This window comes from Crotalus tigris, unplaced genomic scaffold (assembly GCF_016545835.1).
Source record: "Crotalus tigris isolate CLP2741 ecotype Arizona unplaced genomic scaffold, ASM1654583v1 scf7180000017614.5298720, whole genome shotgun sequence".
NCBI lineage: Eukaryota > Metazoa > Chordata > Lepidosauria > Squamata > Viperidae > Crotalus > Crotalus tigris.
In genome coordinates this window covers 1976500-1996968 of record NW_024096513.1, presented here as the reverse complement: position 1 = coordinate 1996968, position 20469 = coordinate 1976500, and the positions used below count along the sequence as shown (strand labels likewise).

At 50.9% G+C, this 20469-nt stretch overlaps 1 protein-coding gene across 2 annotated transcripts; it reads left to right on the top strand.

The window, feature by feature from the left end:
• Window positions 1–1314: 1314 nt before the first annotated feature.
• HPCA (hippocalcin) lies at window positions 1315–19994 on the top strand. Of its 2 annotated transcripts, XR_005554859.1 has the most exons (5): window positions 1315–1468; window positions 10882–11278; window positions 16937–17042; window positions 17305–17374; window positions 18635–19994. XR_005554859.1 is itself a non-coding variant. In XM_039328375.1 (4 exons), exons 2-4 carry the CDS (start codon window positions 10901–10903, stop codon window positions 18730–18732), a joined length of 582 nt encoding a protein of 193 aa, XP_039184309.1. In that variant the 5' UTR covers window positions 1315–1468; window positions 10882–10900; the 3' UTR covers window positions 18733–19994. The 2 variants fall into 2 exon arrangements, 1 of the variants encoding a protein (XP_039184309.1); XM_039328375.1 differs by lacking the exon at window positions 17305–17374.
• Window positions 19995–20469: the final 475 nt, after the last annotated feature.

Below are 20469 nucleotides of genomic sequence, written 5' to 3'. Positions count from 1 at the left end.
ACATTTACGACCGTCACAGCATCCTTCATTCACACGATCAAAACTTGGGCGTTGGCTGCCATCCTGTGTTTGTGATGATTGCAGCCTTGCTGGGTCAGATGGTCGCTCTCTGCAACCTTCCCTGGACATCAGTGGGGGAAGCTGGATTGGCAGGATGACCATGTGTTTTGCTTAAGACAGCAGCGATTCACTTAACAACGGTGGCAAAAAAGATCATCGTATCAGGTATGAATCACAATGACCACCTCATTTAGCAACAGACCTTCTTGTCTATATGGACGTGTCCGTTTATGCCAAAGGCGCTGGGGGTCACGCAGGAGCACCTCTCTTCTGCAAGCTGCATTGGGTTCCAGGGTGCTTCCAGGTGCAGCTGCCTTTAAAGCCCTTCAGGGCTCAGGACCGGTTACTTACTCCCCCGCCCCCCCCCTGCAAGGGGCAGATCTGGCAGGAGAGGCAGGCCAGGTGCCCCCCCCCAAGAGAGGCCGCCTGGCAGGACCCCCCAGCGCCTGTTCAGCTGTGGCGCTCAGCCTTTGGAACTGCCCCCCACCCACCCCCAGGCTTGCCCCAGCCCCGCCGGCCTTCTGCAAGGCATAAAATGGCGCTTCTGGATTCGGTGGATGGAGCGAGGGGGTCCTGCCCCCTTTTGGCTTAATTTTAGTGGTGCTTTTAATCGTTTAACTGACAGCCGCCCACTCTGCAGCGCCACCGGCCCTTCCCGGGAAGCCACTCTCGCTTCCTTCGGGGGTACGTCGGGGGATCGGAAGCCGGACGACTCGGGCGGAGGAACCGGCTCGCGGGGGCGGACGGGCGGGCCACCGGGAGTAGCGCCGAATCCTCAGCGGACTCGCGCGGGGCCCGATGGAGGCCCTCCAAATGGACGCGGAGGCGAGCGGGGTCCGGCGAAGGAGGCCCTTTCGCCCGGCGGGAAGGACGTCGACCCCGCTGGGCTGCGGCTTCTCTTGGCGGGATCCGGCGCGCCTCCTCGCCCACCCTTCGGCCTCGGCCTCCCGACCTCCCTTCCGCGAGCGCCGGGGCCGCCGGGCGGGCGCGGGGGGCTCGGACGCGTCTCCCCCGGGTCACCGGGGCGGCTGCCCGCTCCGCTCCCGCCGGACTCCACCGGCCCAGCCGCAGGGAGGGGGCGCCGCGGGGGAGCGCTGAGCCCAGCGGCGCCCTCCCTCGGCTGGGAAGGGGGGCGCAAGCAAGGCGGGCTCGGGGCTCCGGCGGGGCCGGGCTCGGCGGGAGGGGAGATTCCGGGGAGCCCCGCCGGGGGGAGCTGCAGGGACATCCTCCCCCCCCCGCCTTTGCCCGAGCCCCTCCTTCTCGCCCCCCCCCAGGTCCAGCAGCCCCGGCGGGCAGCGCGTGCCGCTCCGGCTCCAGCGGCTGTGAGGAGGCGGCGGAAGATGCGGCAGGAGTCGCTGGCGCTCGCTTAGCAGCCGTCGCGGTCGTCGGGATCCCAGCCCTCGGTCAGGTAGATCGCGCAGGGAGGCGGCGCTCGGTGATCTCGGCGCACCGGCCGGGAGAAGTTGCGGTGGGCGGGTGGGCGCATTTACCCGGGGATCGCCCTGACGGAGCGCGCGAAAGAGGCAGCGTGCTACAGAATCCAGCCCCCCCCCCCGTTACAGCGATGCACACCCGCCGTTTGTTGGGGAGAGCCATTTTCTAGGATCGCTGCGGGAAACGGCGCAAAGGATCGGGGCCGCCCTTGGACGAGGGAGGGGAGACCCCCGTCACCCCACCTCTGTGCCCCCCCCGGCCGAAGTGGCGGGGGCGGCGCCTCGCAAGGTGCCCGCTCGCTTTCGTCGCCGCTGCTCCTGCGCTGGAGGGAGGGGGGTCTTTGCAGAGGTCCCCGGAGAAGAAGGTTGGGGAGATCTGCCGCCCCTCCGCGGGGACTGCGCTACGGGGTGGATGGAAAGTTGAACGGGGGGCCGGGCGGAGCAGCGGTTCTCGACTGCACACAAAGAGATGCGTGCTAATCCCCCCACCAGTGACGGCTCTAGGTACTGGGGTGGGGGTGGGATTCGGCTGTCCCCTCCCTGCCCCCGTGCATCAGCCCCCTGGGAGAGCAGATGAGGGAGAGCCCCGTCAGTTCCGCTTGTGCCAGTCTGCTGCCTGGTGGCAGATGGGGAGAATCCGCGGTGGGGGGGGCATCCACATCTTCCCTCCCCCACGCATGCTGCAATTGCCTGGCCAGGATCAGCAGCCACAGCTGGAGCTGGACAGAGATCCTTCCCCTCCCCCCCAGCATAGATCAGGGATCATGGCAGGGAGAACCAGGGGGGCTGCTGGTGGTACCCAATCCGGAATGCTCCTGAAGCCATCCTTTGCTGCCCATTTCGCCCCAGTCCTGGGGAGTCTCTATTACTATTTGTATTGCAATGCTCTCTGCCGTTGGTCGGTGGGGCGTTTTGCAGGGGTGACAAAGGCAACGCTCAGTTCCTTCCATTTCATGGACAGCTCAGGTAGTTTCCTTGGTAGCTGCAGGGAAACCTATTTACCTTTTCACTTTCTTCTGGGATACCCATTTTGATTTCCAGGCCTTCAGCCCCCCCCCCATTTCCTTCTGAGACTAGCTGGTCTGTCCCTTCTCATGGTCAGTTGTGTAGCCCCAGTTGATTCAAATGAGAGCACAGTCCCACGTTGGGAGGGTTTACAGTCTCTCCCGTTGGCCCTGTTAGTGCTGTGTCTGATATGTATTTATCAGTTCAGTTTCTTCACTGTGCAGGAGATGGGGGAGATTTCGGCTTAGGTGGTTTAGAAAAGAAATCTATACATCTGTAATTTCTTCTTTCTTCTTTTATTACATTTGTCTTGTTTTTGCCATGGGATTCCCATCCAGTCAATTCTGCCCTACAAACAGTCCTAGAGGCAGTAATTGTCCTGACAGTGACCGTGACCGCTAAGACATAATGGCCCGGTCCAGTGGTGGGATTCAGTCGGTTTGCACCACTTCGGCAGAACCGATAGCTAATTTTTTGTTGCCCAGGCCCAGAACGGACTTCCGGAAGCGGCATCCACACAGAGAACCGATGGTTCACATATTTGAATCCCACCACTGGCCAGGTCCCTCTCCCTGAAGGACCCATTGCTGATGACCACTGGCCTGGATCTCTTCAGAGGACCCAGTTGGATTCTGCAACCACTGGGAATGCAGACAATCTCTGAGACTCCTTGGAGAAAGGAGGGAAATGAAATTGCCAGTGTGGTTGTATCTTATGTACATCCGTTGTGAGACCACACTTGGATATATGTAGTTCTTGTCTTACACTGGAAAAGGTGTGCAGCAAAAGCCCTCTGGAGCCATTTGCATCTGAGAAAAAAATGACCCCTTTTGAACTTTATGGCTTAGGAAAAAGACAACTGGGGGTTTCATCATAAAATTGACTGGTGGGGAAAATCAGAACTGGCAAAGGAACTCCTCCACTTTATTGGTTTTATTCATGTGCTGCCCCAGGATAGATGGATTGGTCTTTTATTGGATAGTTGCAAAATGGATGGCAACCTGTAGCCCCAGAGCTGCAGGTACATCCACCCCCTCCACCCTCTGCAATCTTCATCAGCCCTAGAATTGATGGTGCAATTTTGCATCCTTCAAAAAAACTGGCAGATGTCCACCAGAAGGTTGCCCTTCCTTCTTTATTGGTTTTCAACCAGGTTGCAACACCTGCTGACTTTGGCTGATCTTGAAGTAGATCCCTGGGTGAGAAGGAACCGGATGCCTGGTGGATGATTTCATGCATGATCTTTTCATGCACATAAAGCTTCTGGAGTGGCATGACCAAAGAACGTTCTTCTGCTCTTCCTTCTGCCTTGGACTTCCTGAAGGGAAGAAAAACGCCTTGGTTTGATGTCAGGGAACAGCAATTACTTGCTTGTTCCATTTGGAGTGAATTCTGCCTGAAATCAACTTCCAATTGAATAGAAATGGATTTATGTTGGTGGGTACAGATTATGGAGGGCAATTTCAGATGGGCTTCATCTTGAAGCAACTGTCCCCTCAGGACTTTTTTCCACTCCTAGAGGGACGGTGTTTCTGAAGGAGCAAAGGTTGCCTCCCCATTTCCACCAGAAAGGAGAGAATTGTAGTCCAGCTTTACTCTTAGCATATGCCTTTCTGCATTAAGTTTGCTTGCTCTGGTGAGAAAGTGAGACAATTAAAATTTCTCATTTGAAGGATAATCTTCATCATCTTTCCACCTTTAGTTGGGGAGATGCAGAATTGGGGAAGGAAATAGCTGCACACAGCTGGATCTATCTTTATTGGGTCCTTCCAGCTCCATCAAGATGCTGAAGGATGCTTTGGATGGCCAGAATTTCTGTTAATCAAGGAACTGCCTCTGTTTTTCCATAAATTATTACTTTCCCTGTCTTGGTTTCAGAAAAGATGAGAAGCATTACCAGGGATTCAAGGATCTTCACCTTTTTTATGCTTTCAAGGGCCATAAATATTCATGGCCACTTTCTTAGATGAAGGAGAAATTAAGGCACCACCAATACTTTAAAAGTCTTTCAATGTCGAATCTAGCTATTCTTTCCCCTAGAAATTAAAGTCAGCTTTTTTTCCCCATTCTAACTTCAGACAGTTGGAGCAAAGAAGAACACAAATTGTTATTGAAAAAATGGAAAGAAATGGTATTTGGATACCATTTTCTTAGAAAAACTGAACAAATTATGAAGGGAAGGATTCTGCAAATTTGAGAGGCATATAAACTAACCACAGTTTCCCCCTTACAGTTAAGGAAAGGAGTTTCTAGAATTCAATGGCTCCAATTTTGTTGGATTACAACTCCAATCAGCCCCTGCTTGCTTGAAAAAAATATTTATGTGCACCAGGATGAGTTTTCTGACTAGGCGTTTCATAAATGTTTCAGACCCAGAAACACTCTAACGGGTTTATTTAAAGTGCCTGAATAAAACATTAGAGATTTGTTTAAAAGAATACGAGAAAGAAAGCAAACAAAAACCAAACACAATAATTTGGGAATAAATAAATTTACATTTTTACCCCTAAGGAGAGATGACATTTTATACATCCATAATCAATATTTTGATCCAGAGGAACTTTTATATAGAGGAAATAATCTTTTAGAAATTACTTTGGTGATGTAACTAAAAAAACCAAGGAAACAAAATGAAGTAAGGAGAACATTTTACTATGTGTAAATTTCTGAGGGTCTGCTATTTCCCACACCCTGACAAAGGTGCATTTTAGTTGTCCTGTGTCGTGCCAATGACCGGAGGCCGTTCTGAGTGGGTGGCGTGCCCTCGCTCATCCTGGGGAAGGAGAGGAAGCGGCGAGGATGGCCCCAAGCCGGATCCAAGGACTTCTGATTCGTGGCTTCCATCAACAACCTGCCTGCTCTTGGGGCGTCTCCCCTCTTTCACCCTGGGAAAACTCCCTGGTGGCCCCTTTTTCTTGGCCTGATTTTGGCCTATTCCCATCCTCAGTGGAGGATGTGCACTTGAGATAAGCTATGAGGGGAACAGATCTGGCACATTGCCGCAGTTTGCTGCCAGTTGGCATCAATTCTCACTTTTCAGTGCCCAGATTGCTTCCCTCCAGTTCCTCTTCTGTGGGTGAAGGCTGGAAGAAAGCCAAGTAGGCTGCGTCCTAAGGAGGGAGCGACTGTGTGTCTTGAATACCAAGAAGGATCCAGATGCTGGATCAGCTGTGCAGACCCTCCAGGATCAGAGAGGCAGCCTCTGCCTTACCCTGCATCCTCTTTGGAACAGCCACGGTTGAAAATTCAGCCACACAAAGGGCCACATGTATACACTCTGGAGGGGTTATTGGTGGTTGTTGAAGACGTGGACCAGGAGGAGAAACATCACCGTAATGTTTCAATCAGCTGGGAAAGGAAAAGGCCAGAGGGAGCCTTTGCAGATATCTGTCTGCTCTCCCTGGGTTAGGACGGGGAGGGGGCCCTTTGACCAGTGGGGGCCAGAGTACCTGCATGCCTGAAGAGGACCAGCTTGGAGGGGAGGGTTGGTGCTGAGGCAGGCAGGCAGGCAGGCAGGCATCCCTGGGACGTCCATGGCGCAGCTCAGGAACCGGGCTCAGGCTATTTGCCTGGTGAGGGAAACCCTCCTCTGCCAGTATTGGATGCTAGAGAAAAAAGGGCAAAGCCTTTTGCTGAGAGAGAGAATCGGGCACTAGGCATGGCGGATGGTTGGGGGGGAGGCGGGATGCCAGGGAAATCGGAACGCCAGGCTGTTCAAAATCACAGCATCCTCCATTGCTCTTTGGATTAACTTCTTGGTCATTTGCAATGACAGGCAGGCTGCGGAGAGGGAAAGTAAAATATTAATGAAGCAGCAACACTCCACCCCCCCCACCCCACCCTGCTACAGTCTTGCCTTTCTTCTGCTGCAAAAATGTTCCTCAAAAGGGAGATGACCCACTTAACGCAAAATCTCCAAACACAAAGTGATCCTTCTCAGCTTTTTTTTAGGGTGGGGCCAACCTGGGCTTTCCCCAAGGACCCCTCACCTGTCCTCATGATGTAACCCAAACTGCCCCCCTCCAAAATGGGTTTAGAAAGCTCAGAATCTGGTCAGCACAGGCTTCTAGGTGGTCTGTGGTTTTGGAGAGCCTCCCACCCCCAGGGCAACCTTGTGGGGGAGCAGAGGCTGCTAACAGAGGTTTTTGGAGAGAAGGGCTTGCAGCTCAAAAGCCTCTGTTGTCAAACTCCGAAGGTTCGGCATCCCATCCTTTTCTTCTCTGACGGTCTCTTGAATCTGATTCTGAGCACATCTCATGGTCTGTCAAACTCCAGCCTCCGGTCTCCAATGGTGGCCAGTCCTGTGCCTAGAGAGGCTCACGGCCAGTGGCTACAACAGGTTTGAGCTTTCAGAAAAATGCCAGCCTGGAGAAGGGAAAGGCTCTTTTGCAACCGGCTGCTGTTGCCTCACCCTTTCTGGGAGAGACAGAGATGCATCTTTGGGGAAAGCGGTTCCTGCAGGTCAAAGCAGACTCAGAAATTCTGGGCTGGCCTTCAGCAGCATCTCTGGATGAAAAAGAGCAGGGAGCAGCTGACGGGAAAGCCCTCTCTTGCCAAGGATGGGGGTCCAGCCATCAGGGCTGCGCCTTCCTCTGGCTGGGCCGGGAAAGGGTCCTCCCCCTGCAACGGTCTCAAATGTTCCCCAACTGAGTGCTTGGTGCTGGGCAGTTTCCCCTGTTTAGGGGAGGGAATTTCGGTTCTGAGGATCCCTTGTGCTGTTTATAAACTGAATAGTGGCAGCAGTTGAAATGGGCTCCCTGTGGATGGGGAGAAGCATCCTTGTGTGGACCAGCCCGAACCCTGCTGGTCCCATAGTCCTTTTGCAATCTCTGTACAGAATTCCCACAAAGGCCTTAGGGAGGGATACTGGGAAGGGTAAAAATAAATCACGATGGTGGTTGCAACTTTGTTTTAGTGTCCAGCTACCCTGTGCGCCTTCTGGCTGGAGCCCACCTTTTCCACCTCCTCAGAAGCCCCCCCCTCCAGGCTTTGTGCAGCGTGTCTCCGGCTCCACTCCAAAAGCAGGTGGATCCAGGGGCCATTCTGGGAGGGGACCTTATAAGGTGAAATGGGCGAGTCCTGGGAAGCCTTCTTTTGGTCATCCAGCTTCTTCACCCTCCAAAATGCACAGGCTCCCAAAGATTTCCCCCATCCATTCCTGGATGCCAAAAGGAGGGGGGCATGCACTTCAGCCCCTGCCCTCAGCTGGCCTTTCAGGTGAGAGTTCTGCCTGTCTTGTTCTCCTCGCTGCTGTTTCCAGTCCTTGGCCATCAGGGCTCCCATCTGCTGCCTGTGTGAGTGGGGAGCCCTGCCGCCGCCCTTTCCTAGAGCACGATTTTGCAATGGGAGACAGTCTGGAGGGAGATGCTGGTGAAATTCCTCCTGGGGAAGAGGCCAGAGAAGCCACTTTTTATTCCAAATAGATTTGGCTTGAGCCATTTTTGCTTTGCCTCCAGAAAGCAATGTTGCCTGAGCTCCCATCCTCCAAACTTTAAAACAGCTCCCAGAATGGGGGGGGGGACTTTTGCCATCTCCCCTCAGCTGGCCACGTTCTGTCATTCTCCCTTCTCCCCGCTTCCTTGGGTTGCATCCAGGCTGATCTGCAAGGTATGATGTAGAAAAAGGAAAAATGGTGGGTACGATACCGCGCTGCAAACTAAGCTTTGGGTATTTTTTTGATGTACGCTGCATATCTTTTTTGACCATACCTGTGGACGTCCCTGTTGAAATCCCTCTTCACCGTCCCACAGAGGTGCCATATTGGTGCCTGCACATGTTCCATGTCTCCTCTTTGGTTCAATGACTCCTTTTGCCCTTTGAATCCAGGTCTCTACACAGTCCTTTGGGATATACATCTAAAGGAGAGACAAGGGCAAGGCCCTGACCCCAGGGATTGTGCAAGAGGGAGGGCAAAAGGGGATGATTTCCTCAGAAATCTTTAAGTGGGAGACACTTTATAACTCCCTCACAAAGGATCTGGGCTGGGAGAAGAGCAATACTCTCCGTTACATTGGTCTGAGGATACCAATTATTTGGGGTGATAAGAGCAACAGCAACAACAAAACGGCTGCTTGTCCTTGACTAAGGACCTTAATGGAGCCTGCCCACTGTAGTCTTATGTTATAATAGTTACAAAACAGGTCAATCACCTGACTGACCTGGTTTTATATCATCCTTCCCTCTGGTGCTTTGGAGAATAATTTGATCCCCTCTTCTTTGTGGCAGCCCCTCAAATACTGGAACACTGCTATCATATCACCCCTGTTTCTTCTTTTCTTTAGACTAGCCAAACCCAAGTCCCGCAGCTATGCTTCATATGTTTTAGTCTCCAGACCTCTGATCATCTTAGTTGCTCTTCTCTGATTTTTTTCCAAACTCTCGACATCTTTTTTGTGATATGGTGACCAAAATTTGGACCTCTCTTTAACAAGCTTCCACCCATTACTTCTTGTCCTGCCTTCAGGAGAATAAGTCAGTCCCTTCTGTGACGGTCCCACAAGTACCGGAAGACAGTTATTATGTCCCCCCCCCCATCCTTCTCTTTGATAGACTAGGCATAACTGAGGCGTAACCTCAGTTGTTCATCATGCAACTTAGCCTCCAGCCTTGGTCATCTTTGTTGCTTTTTCCTGCAGTCTTTTTAGGGTCGTATCGTGGTGACCAGAATGGTACAGAATATTCAGGTATGGCCTCTTCATTGCAGTGTAAAGCAATGCTATCATTTGATTCTATCCCTCTGTTGTGCAGCCCAGGATTGCATTGGCTTTTTTGGCAGCTGCAGCACCCAGCTGGCTCATGAACAGAACAGAACAGAACAACAGAGTTGGAAGGACCTTGTAGGTTATCTAGTCCAGCCCCCGCCCAAGCAATGATTGTCTATTAGGACCCCTAGAGAGAGGGGGGGGAGGGAGGGAGGGGGAGAGAGAGAGAGAGAGAGAGAAGGGAATGGGAACACCTCACCATTTGCCTGCTGATAAGTATCTATACTTGATTTGACAGCCAGTTTTCTGCCCCCACCCCATGATGTAGCCTTTCTTGGCTAAGGTGTCCAGGTTGAAGGTAAAAACTCGAGATCCCTGCTATGAATGTGCAAGCAAGGCTCTCCTGCTTTTTATGTATGTTGTATGCACAATACAGGAAAAAGGGGCAGATTACGGCCATCACCCCTGCTTCCTCCCATCACTGGGCAGAACTGTCCTTCGCTGTTCCAGGATTCAGGTGGGGTTTTCACCCTTACACAGATGTGTCCAAGGATGGAGGGAGGGGCAGCTCATTCTCTTGGAGGGGAAAAGGCTAGGATCATCAACAGGGCTTCAGGCCAGCCTTTCCAACCCACTTCACAGGGCTGTTGTAGGAAAAATAGAAGGGGGAAGAGGATTAGGTAACGGCCTTGAGTTATTCATAAAGTAATAAAACTTGAGTAAAAATCTAATAAATAAATGACCAGGAATAAATGTAAATAATGTTAGGTATTTTTGCTGCCTCAAGCTATCTATAAAAATAATAAAAATGAATAAATAATCTAGTATATGTCTAACATTAATGGTACATTGTAATCATGTTTCTAAATGCTTTGCAGTCCGTGGTCAGAAAGCCAGAAGCTGGCAGAGGTGCCAAGTGGTACAAAATGTCCCCTGTCTTCTTATCTCCACGGACAGGAGGCTAATTTCTGAAATACCATAAATCCAGAGCAGATTTCCAATCAGTCCGTGACCTCCTTTTGGAGAGCTGAGCCACCGTCAGCAAAATGTTCTTTCCAGTCAGTTCTGCTTTGAGTCTCGCTGGAGGCAAGCAGGAGCTGAGCATTGTGGGTCTCCTGTACACATATTTCCCAGAATCCCCCACTCTAGCGAGTGCTCTGAAGGAAAGTTGTGGGACGTGAAAGTGGGTGCTGGGCAGTTATCTGTGATTGGCACTGTTGCCCGTTTTCCATTTCTGTCCCCCCCCACACCCCTTAACGTAATCAAAGGCATGTTTTGCTTTTTAAAAGCCCTTTGGTTGAGGAGATTGGTGTTTGGGAACTGGCATGTGAAGCTAGCCATGCCGGGCTAACACAGTGCAGCTTTTGTGGAATACAGTGCAACAGCTGCTGAGAGAAATTGAAGGAGAGGAAGCGAATGTGCTGGGAAAGTTCGCTTTTTCTCCCTTCCCAAAAGGCAGCCTTGAATCAGAAATCTGGTCAGCGCAGGAGAAGCAAAGCTTTCTTTCCAAACCCCCCCCCCCCATCCTTGATCTTGCTGTTGAGTCCAAATGAGACCACAACCACTCAGGGTGGCATGCAGAAGTCCGTATAAATAAGCGGGCAATGGGGAGACGGGCAGGGAAAGGGCCAGGCTTGGGGGCAAAGTCCATGCCCAGCTTCTCTTTGTGCCCTGTGTTTTAGCTCGCCTCCCGCTTCAGCCATGGGAAAGCAGAACAGCAAACTGCGTCCAGAGATGCTCCAAGACCTGCGGGAGAACACCCAGTTCTCCGACCTGGAGCTCCAGGAGTGGTACAAGGGCTTCCTGAAGGACTGCCCCACTGGCATCCTCAACGTGGAGGAGTTCAAGAAAATCTACGCCAACTTCTTCCCTTATGGGGACGCCTCCAAGTTCGCCGAGCACGTTTTCCGCACCTTCGACACCAATGGCGACGGCACCATCGACTTCCGAGAGTTCATCATTGCGCTGAGCGTCACCTCCCGGGGGAAGCTGGAGCAGAAGCTGATGTGGGCCTTCAGCATGTACGACCTGGATGGCAACGGCTACATCAGCAGGGAAGAGATGCTGGAGATTGTCCAGGTGAGCCCCCCCCATTCCTCCCCCCCCCGCCAGCAAAGTCCTGACACCTCCCAAGAGAAACCTTTGTTGATCTTTGTGCCACCCACAATAGCTGAGTCTTCATGGGTGGCTAGAACTGAACTCAGGCCCAGCCCCGTAATCCAGCCAGGGAAGCGCCTTTCGACAGCCTGCCCACTTTAGCCTAAGGGTCACGGCGAGACAGAAACACCCACAGCATGCCAGCCCCCAGGGGATTGCTAGCCTGAGATACGGTGGTGTGGAGGTTTTGCTTAGTAAAAATTAGCATGTTAGGTGAACTCACCACAGGGCATGAAGGTTTGGTGAACTGACAGTCATGAAATCATAAAGTACATTATAGAGCTCACCCACTCCCTCCCCCCTCCCTCCCTCCCTCCCTCCCTCCCTTCCTTCCTTCCTTCCTTCCGTCCTTCCCCCAAGCTCTGGGCAGCTGCCCCAACAACAGGCTCTTCTGCAGTCAGATGAAATGGGGAAGGATGAATGGTGGGAAGAACTGAGGAATTCACAGCCCTTTTGTGCCTAATTTCCGGGTCTTGCTCTTTTAAAACAGCATCTTCCTGACTTCTGGGAACCCCAATATTCTAAATATCTAAATGTCCTTAATCCAACCAAGAAGCCAAAGCAATTAAAACAGACATCATAAGTGAATGGGCCCTGAAGTGGGCTTTCCTGGCTCTTAAAATTGTCCGCCAACCCCCAAAGATCTTCCCCTCCCCAATTAATCAACTAAAGCCATGGGTTAATATGCTGAGTAAAGTGATTAAAACAGGGGACCCTAATTACTGAGTGGGAAAATCCAGTCTGCAAAGGGTAACTAATCTTAAGTGTGCTGTTAATCTAGCAATTAAACTGATTAAAGCTTTTAGCTTTCAGATTGAGCCAGAGCCCGTCAGAACAGGGCTTGAAGCTGCAGAGGGAGAACAGAGTTTCCCACCAATTTTTCTCTCGGTTTGTTGTCCTTGTCAGCTGTTTTGCATCTGGCTGCTTTCACTGCAGAGGTCCTAGCACCATCGGCTGGGGGAGACGTGGCTCTTCTGCCTTTCGTTCCTTCATGACTTCTGGAGAATGAAAGGAAAAGCAGAAGCTGCGTGGGAGAACAGGATGCTCAGTGTGGGAGGCAGCAGAGCCATCTAGAAATTCCCTGGAAAAAAATGTCTTTGGATACCCCTGATACTGTCTTCATTGGCTCAGCACAAAACTCCAACCCCCCCCCCTCGCCTCTGCTGGCTGTAAATGCAGGTTGCATGGGTGGGGGGGGGTGGAGACAGAATTGCATGCAGAGGAGGACAGATTAGAGTAAGGAAATTGTGAGGTGGTAAAGGCTACTTGTGTTCTCGCTTTCCTACAGTTCTCTTCTGCTCCCTCTACTGTAAATGTGTTTTTGTAGATACCAGAGATTTATTTTATGGACATGTAGAATGGATTAGACCTGCAAAGGGGTCCAAGGTTATATTTCTGGGCATTGGCAGCTTCCAGAACTGATTCCCAGGTAAGAACAGGGATGAGAGACAAATCATGTTAAGCCGTATTTTTTTTAGGTGTGGTTTATTGAATAAAGCCCAGTTAGGCTCACAGTGTACACCGTGCCAGAATGCAGCTTAATAGATTCTGTGAACAATGTTGCATCAATGAATCTTCACCTGGTGATATTTTCCAGGAGAAAAACATGTTTTATTGTTTTCTAAAAACAGCATCCTCTGCGAATATTCCCCCACCTGCCCAGAAGGTGAGTAGGAATGCTTTAAAAGTCAAATTCAATTTGTGGATTCCTTTTTATTCCACATCACATCCGAGCTAAGGCAGCTACTGGTAGGTTTCTGGGGAATGCCAGAAAAAAATCCAGATTTCTGCAAGACGGCTGCAAATCTTTTGGACTGTGGGTTGTAACTGAATTTTAATAGGGATAAAGTTTCTGAGAAGAAAAAAAAAGAACATTGCTGAGAGGGGGCCTTCTTAATGCAGGTAGATGGAAACTGAGGACCCTCCTGTGTCAGATTCTTGTTTTAGAGATCTAAAGCATTTGAACGCCAAGACGAGGCACAGAGACTTCTGGGTCCTCCAGAAACCTAGGACTGGCTTCCAGTTGATAAAATGTCAGCACAAGACACGTCAGCCCTGTGAAACAAGCCAGATCAGGAATCAGGAGCAGCAGGGATTCCAGGAATCTCCATATTGGTGAGGGGGGAGGGGTTTACAGGTTCTTTAAAGCCTGTTGGCATTTCTCTTTGCTCCATCTTATAGCACACAAAATCAAGATGGAGTTGCTTGGGTGTCTTTTTGTGCTTTCTGCTTAATCAAGCCTTCCAAAATGGTTCATTGCTCTTTCTTCTTTCCCAAGACCACATCCACACTCTTGCACAGTCCTAATAGCAATTATGCAGGGTGTGGAGAAGAGGGGTTCAGCCTCTTTCCCACACAGTGCATCTCAGCTTCATCCCCACGAGGACAAAGGCGGGGGTGTCAGGAGCAAGGAAAGGAAGAGAATTCTCCACGTCTTCTACCAGAAACGGGGGGGGGGGGAGGAGGAGTTACGGTGCTTGAAAAGTGAAGTGGCAAACCCATTTGCAAAGGAGAAGGCTGATCAGGGCTCCCGCTCACCATGGCTGTGGACGATCTGCAGCAATGGAAGGGCTCAGAGAAGCTCAGGACCTGCTCCAAGGCACCTGCAGGCGAGGGGGGGGAGAAAGGGCTGATGCGTGTCAGCAGAATATGTCAAAAAAGTCAAGGTGGCAGCCACAATGGAGCGTTCAAAGGTCGGCCATTGCTGTATTGGCTTTTCTCACTGTACCTGGCAGGTGCCCCCAGCTGGCGACTTCCCATTTTTGGGGAGAGGCACCTCTTTACATCCATGTGAAGTTGGAAAGGGGGGAGGTTTTTTGTGGGGAGAACCTTGATGCATTGGTGTGGGAAACTTGGAAACCTGTAGTTGGAGGTCGCAAGTCCTTCCCATAATGGCTGCCCAAACTGTTTGTGAAGCATGGCTTTGAGAGGTCTTCCTGACCGCCACCATCCCTGCTTCCCTTTGCCCTTTATCTGGGCACATGGGCACAGCTCCAGAGAAAACTAAAGGCAAGGGTTGCCCACCCGTTCCATTTTCTAAGAAAGGCAATGAGTCTCAGTGGGGCATTCCTGGACATGGAGGTCTCCTGGAAAAGAGTGTTGTTGTTTTGCCATATGGCTTTCCAATTCAGACAAGTCCCGAGTCTGATTTTGGGCCAGCCAAGGACGAACGCTAAATGGCCAAGAGAATCGTTCAGTGGCTGCGTTAACCTGGGAATCGAGTGAAGTGGTCTGAATTTCCATAGTGCATCAAACAATAAGCGAATCAAACATGCTGGATTCAGACCGCACTGAAGGTATCTCTAGCATGTTGCGTGACTGCATCTGCTGGATCTCTGCCTGGCTAAATGCATCTGTGGGTGTCGCTAATACGTTTGCTCAGTTCATAATCAGGGCATTGAATTTATTGCCACGGATTAACACAGATGCCCCCGGCCATTAAAAAGCAGCAGGTAGACCAGCTTGCCGCTTTCCTTTCAGCATCCAGCAAAGAGGTTCTGGGTTGAGTTCCAAAAAACCAGCCCAAAAGGTTCCTCTCCATTTCCACCTTACCTTCTTACTTCTGCCCTTCTATGTAGTGCCCTCTGCTGTCAGTTGATCAACATTGCAAGCCCATAATGCAGGCTATCCTCACTGTTTCTGGTTTGGTTCTCACCAGGGACGATTGCAGGGAACTGTCCAAAAAGTGCATTATTGCATATAAAATAACATTGCATATAAAAATAGGTGCAGCTCCAACCACAGTCACTGTCTTAATCTGGCCATTACCCTGTTTCTCTCTTGCTTGTGTCTCTGAGGTGTTCCATTTGGGTTTATTTGAACAAAAGGTGTATTTTTTGCTGCTCAGTCTTGTCCTCGGGCTACTCTGCAGACCGTTGCTTTCCCCAAAGGATCGGCCTGCTTGAGCTGTGTGCTGCCATGCTGGTTGACTCCCCTCCTATTGGTAAAAGCCCAGCTATGACGTTGTGCGTGTGAATTGCAGACATATTCAGTCACAGTCTGCTGGGACACAACAGACTGGCCGAATATGACAGAAAAAATGATCCTGTTCCATCAGATTTGTTCTGAGCTGCCTGGGGACCCAGAGAGGCAGGCTGGACCATGGTCAATGCACCTTTCTCAGCCCCTGGAGTAGGAAAGGAGAGGCAGAAGCCCTCTCAGGGCAGGGATACTGATGGCAGCTCCTTTCCTCATTTGCTCTCCTGAGCTGGGATGGCCCCATCTTCTCATAGAATAACAACAACCATGCAGGCTGGGGATGATGGAAAGTCTAGTCATGTCTTCAAAGGAGTCAGTCCGGGGCAGGCTGGTTTAGAAAAGACTTTGTAAGTGGGCCTTATGGTCTTATGACCAGTAGCTAAGCATTTGAAGCTTCGATGGGCCTGAAGGGTGCTTACGACCCGGATTCGAAGCTCGGACGGTCGGCCTGTGCTCACGTGACTGGACATCGGGTGCTCAGCAACAGCATCGCTTTTACAGACATTTGCAGCATCTCAAAGTCACATGACATTGTTTTTAGAAGTTTTGCCGAAAACTGGCAGTTACTTCCAAGTTTTGGCAAAATCCCACCTATGGCGAACCATTGGCTCACAACGACCGGGCAATTTGATTAACAACTACTGCAGAAATGGTCCTAAAATCAGGTCAGTCACGTGGCCAACCTGCTTTACAACTATCGTGAGTTAGATTGTGACAGGCAGGCTCCCATTAAAGTCATAACTCAAGGATTACCCAGACACCATAGGACTGTAACATTCATGCTGAACATTTTATTTTCCAAATTGCACATAGGCAATTTAACAGCAACAACTGCAAGAAAAAATGTATGTCTAATACAGGTGGTCTTCAATTTATCATTTTGTGACTGCTCATAGTTACAACAGCACTGTAAAAGGGGACTTACGACCGTTTGTTACAGCATCTCCACAGTCACATGATCAAAATTCAGACATTTGGCAAGAGGCCCGTATTTATGACGGTTGCTGTGTCCGGGGCTCACGCTTTCGCCTTTTGCCACCTCCTGACAAATAAAGTCAATGTGGAAGACAGAATCATTCCACAACTGTGTTATTAATTTAATAACTGCAGTGATTCACTTAACAACTGTGGCAAGAAAGGTCATAAAATGGGGCAAAACTCAACTGTCTTGCTTTTGGGCTCAGTTGTGGTTGTAAGTCGAGGACCACGTGCAGTGCTGAAGAACATTGAACTTTTCTCTTGTCTTCAGTTTTCATACGGGGCAGAGCAGCAGCAGCTGCAAAGCAGTTTCTAAAAGAGGAGAAGTGTGCTGAGTTGTGTCGGTGGGGTTAGAGAGGCCTCGATTGCCCAGGACGAGGTGGGCAGAGGCAGACGTCGAAGAGCCAAAGGGGGCTGCCAGATGCCAAGCAGATCACCCTACTAGGCCAGGTTGACCCACAGGCATGCAGCAGGGATGCCCCCTCCAGCCCATCTGTGCCAACCTAGTTCGGTGCGAGCTCTGTTCCACACCAGAAGAGTTTTGGGGTCCTTAGCAGAATCCAAAGCCCAGATTTAAGGATGAACCTCTACAGCATCTGATCCTGCTCCTGTTCCTTTCTCCAGGCTATCTACAAAATGGTCTCATCAGTGATGAAGATGCCAGATGATGAATCAACCCCTGAGAAACGGACGGAAAAAATCTTCCGACAGATGGATACCAATAATGATGGTAAATGAGGAGACAGAGAGATTAAGACCCAAGCTCATCAGTAAATCCAGAGCTTTTAAGCAAGAAGGCAGGAAAGCTGATTAAATACAGTGACAAGGGGCTGTGGGGGGAGGGAGGATGCCCCACCACTCTGCCAGGCCGGGCAAGAGGCAGGCACTGCTGGGTAGTAATTTCTAGCATTTTGCCTTAATATAGCCTTCCTTCCTTCCTTCCTTCCTTCCTTCCTTCCTCCCTCCCTCCCTCCCTCCCTGTTAAACACAAGCATATTACATTTGATAAAGAATAACAAAAATGAGGTGGCCAGATGCTGTCCTAAAAAAAAGATCTTGAAGGTCATTTTTGCATCACTGCACAGCATATGTTCAGCTTCTTTCAGGAAAACACCCGTGTGCTCAGAGCAATGAACCGCGCTGCCCATTAGAGACAGTCAGAGGGGGATCCGGGTCTGTGCTGCTGAGCATGTATTAAAAGTGTCAGTTTTCCCCTTCTGCAAAGACAGAAGCAGGAAAAGCTAGCAGAGACCTGGCTTTGGGCTTCAGAGCCTATTTTTCCATCCCATCTTCCAGGCTTAGGGACGGCTGCCCCTTCTGGCTGCGGGCTCTGCCTCTGCCATCCTGCTTCGGAAGTCAACGTGTCTGCATCTATGATAGGTAGTCCTCAACTTACATCCATTCATTTAGTGACACTTCAGAGTTACAACGGTGCTGGAAAAAATGACATATAAAATCAATGCTCACACGACTGTCACAGTATGTCCATAGTCACATGATCACTGGGTGGTTGACAACCAGCATATATTATAGCCATTTGCAAGCTTTCAACAGACAAGACAATGGGAAAGCTAGAGGGAAGGTTACGAGTTGCTCTCCTGTGATGCTTCACTTAAACATCTGCAAAAATGGTCATAAAATAAGATGTGGCCATGCGATGCCTTGCTTAATGAGTGCAAAACTTAATGATAAATTTAATGTCCTTTTTTGTGGTTGTAAGTCAAGGATACCCGCATAAGAGTTCGATTTGCTGCACTCTCTCACCCTGTATAGCGATCAAAAGGCAACTATGGGCAACAAGTTGTGCCCGCTTAAAAGCAGCAGTGCCATTCCAGTATTAGGAACTCAGCACCCATTCCAGCAAGGGGCTTCTCCACCCTGGGGGCTGCAGTTGCCCTTTGCACCCCCCTGCTGAACTGTGAAAACCAAGACATCAGTATAGTTAGTGTGACATGAACACCTAACCTGACACAGGAGAAGGGAAAAAATGAAATCCTTCAGGTTTCCATGTCAGATCTGCTCATTTTTTTCTAAAACCCTGACACACTTTTGCTTTGCAGGAATCCTTTATCAAATAACAAGGTGGGGCACAGGGAGCTGAACTTGGCACAAACCTGGCCCAAAGTCCAGGTGTGATGAGCACGGAGGGCCTGCAGACACACAAGCTGTCTTCTCCAGGACAGGGCAGTCAGAAGCTCTTAGGGGAGAAGCAGGCCACCAGGGCTTCTCAGGGGTCTCTTTGGGCACTTTTCCCACTCTGCCCCATCTGGGGCTGGGCCCCCCCTTCCTCTGCTGTGCTTGACCCCCCCTTCTCCTTTCTAGGCAAACTGTCCCTGGAGGAGTTCATCAAAGGCGCCAAGAGCGACCCCTCCATCGTGAGGCTGCTGCAGTGCGATCCCAGCAGTGCCTCCCAGTTCTGAGCACCTCCCCGCTGCCCAGGGGGCTCTGGATGAGTCCACCTTCCCAAGCAGCACCCAACTTCACCAGGCACCTCCGAGGAAGTCGCCAGCCTCCTCCCGTTCCTGCTTGGACCTCGGAGCAAGGAGCACCTGCCAGTCTACTGAATTTTTTCTGACTCACAGATATTTTTCCTTTACCCCCTCCCTGAACACTGTAGTTTGGTGTGAATGTGACACAACGTGGGGTGCAGCCGAGGGGGGTGGTGGCGGCGGCAAAGCCTGATCCTGAGGACCAGCCGGCCTTCTGTCAGCCCTCCGCTGGCCAAAGGGGCTCCTCGCCCGCAGCTGCCTCTTCCACAGTGCATACTGCTGGCTCGTGGCCCACTCGTCTTCCCACTGCAGGGCTCCGAATGTGAGAGCAGCTTTTGCTGGCGAAAGCGAGGTCTGTAGCCCGAGGCTCAAGCTGCAAATGCCAGCAAAGCCAAAAGGTCATTGAGATGGACCCCGGTTTACACCTGGACAACTCCCAGTCAGGCAGCATATAAATTTAATAGATTAGCATAATAAATTATTAAAATGACATTAGCCCACCCTTAGCGGCTGGCAGATCAGTTATATAAGCCAAGTACAAGTCCTTGCTTTGCCTTGTTGAGGATGTTCTCCATGGAGTAGCCCTGGCATTTCCAACCAGGATCTGTGTAATGCCGAGGATCATTGGGATAAGCGCCCTTAGAGCTGTGCACCTGTCAAAAGTGCTTTGGGGCTGCACCTCTTCTGCACCTCTCTGCTCTCCGCTAAAGCAGCCCTCCTTCCTTTCTTCCGAGGAGCAGAGAAGCACCGGGGGTCCAAAGCCGTTCGTTCCTGCCCAGCTTTGATCTACATTCAGTGCCATTGAATGCAAACTACCTTAGTCCATATGCAGCAGCCCAAAGCAGACCCCCTTAAAAGGAGTCAAAGCTACAGACACCCCCCCCCGCCTTCTGCCCTGCCCTCACCAGATCCCCTTGCTAGGCCTTTGGGTCTGGCTTGCAGCATAGGGGGAGGAGGGGTGCAGTCGATAGTCCAGCCCCCCCCCCACCTCCAGGCAACACAGCACCCCAAAACCGACAGCTTTGGGAGCCGAAGGGAGCTGCCTGAGCACAGAGGAGAGAGAGCAGCCTGCAGAAGCCGCTTGGTGTGAGCTGCCAGCCGGAGCTTCGTGTGAAAAATGTATGTGTAGAATTATTTGTTGATTGTTTTACCTGCTTTTCATTATAAAACGATCCCAATGCAGCCATGAAAGAGTCAAAGCCTGCAGAATTCTTTTGTGCTCAGATGTCCACTCAAAGCTACTTCCTTGACCAGAGTTCCCCTTTCCCAAATTACAAATTCTGATTTATTGCAGCTCATTTGGGGAGTGACCAAAAAAGCCAAGACGTTGCGGGGTGGTAACTTCTGCTCCCCCCCCCCACCAATGGTTAAATGGTTTTGCTCTCCTCTCACCTACTTCTTAGGGCTGGTTGTGCAAGTGTGAGCTTCCTGGGCTGCATGTAAACATTCGCACAGCCTAGCCAGAGCTCTCAATCTGCATTGCCTCTTGGTTCTTGGTTGCAGCCTCCCTGCAGGGAGGGCCAAGATTTGAATCGAGACTGAGGGGTAACAGTTCCGAGAGAGACATCTGGAACCGGGGTGAGGGAGCAAGGGGCCCTCATTCATGCTTCAGCCATATGGACAGCCTACCTGCTGAGGCTGCCCATGAGGCACGGAGGTCGAAAAGCT

Bases quoted from the DNA above. Each gene is read 5' to 3' on its own strand.
- HPCA (XM_039328375.1), top strand. From the start codon at position 10,901: ATGGGAAAGCAGAACAGCAAACTGCGTCCAGAGATGCTCCAAGACCTG. The intron at 11,279-16,936 runs GTGAGCCCCCCC...TCCTTTCTCCAG, and splicing joins AGATGCTGGAGATTGTCCAG to GCTATCTACAAAATGGTCTC. The intron at 17,043-18,634 runs GTAAATGAGGAG...TCTCCTTTCTAG, and splicing joins GATGGATACCAATAATGATG to GCAAACTGTCCCTGGAGGAG.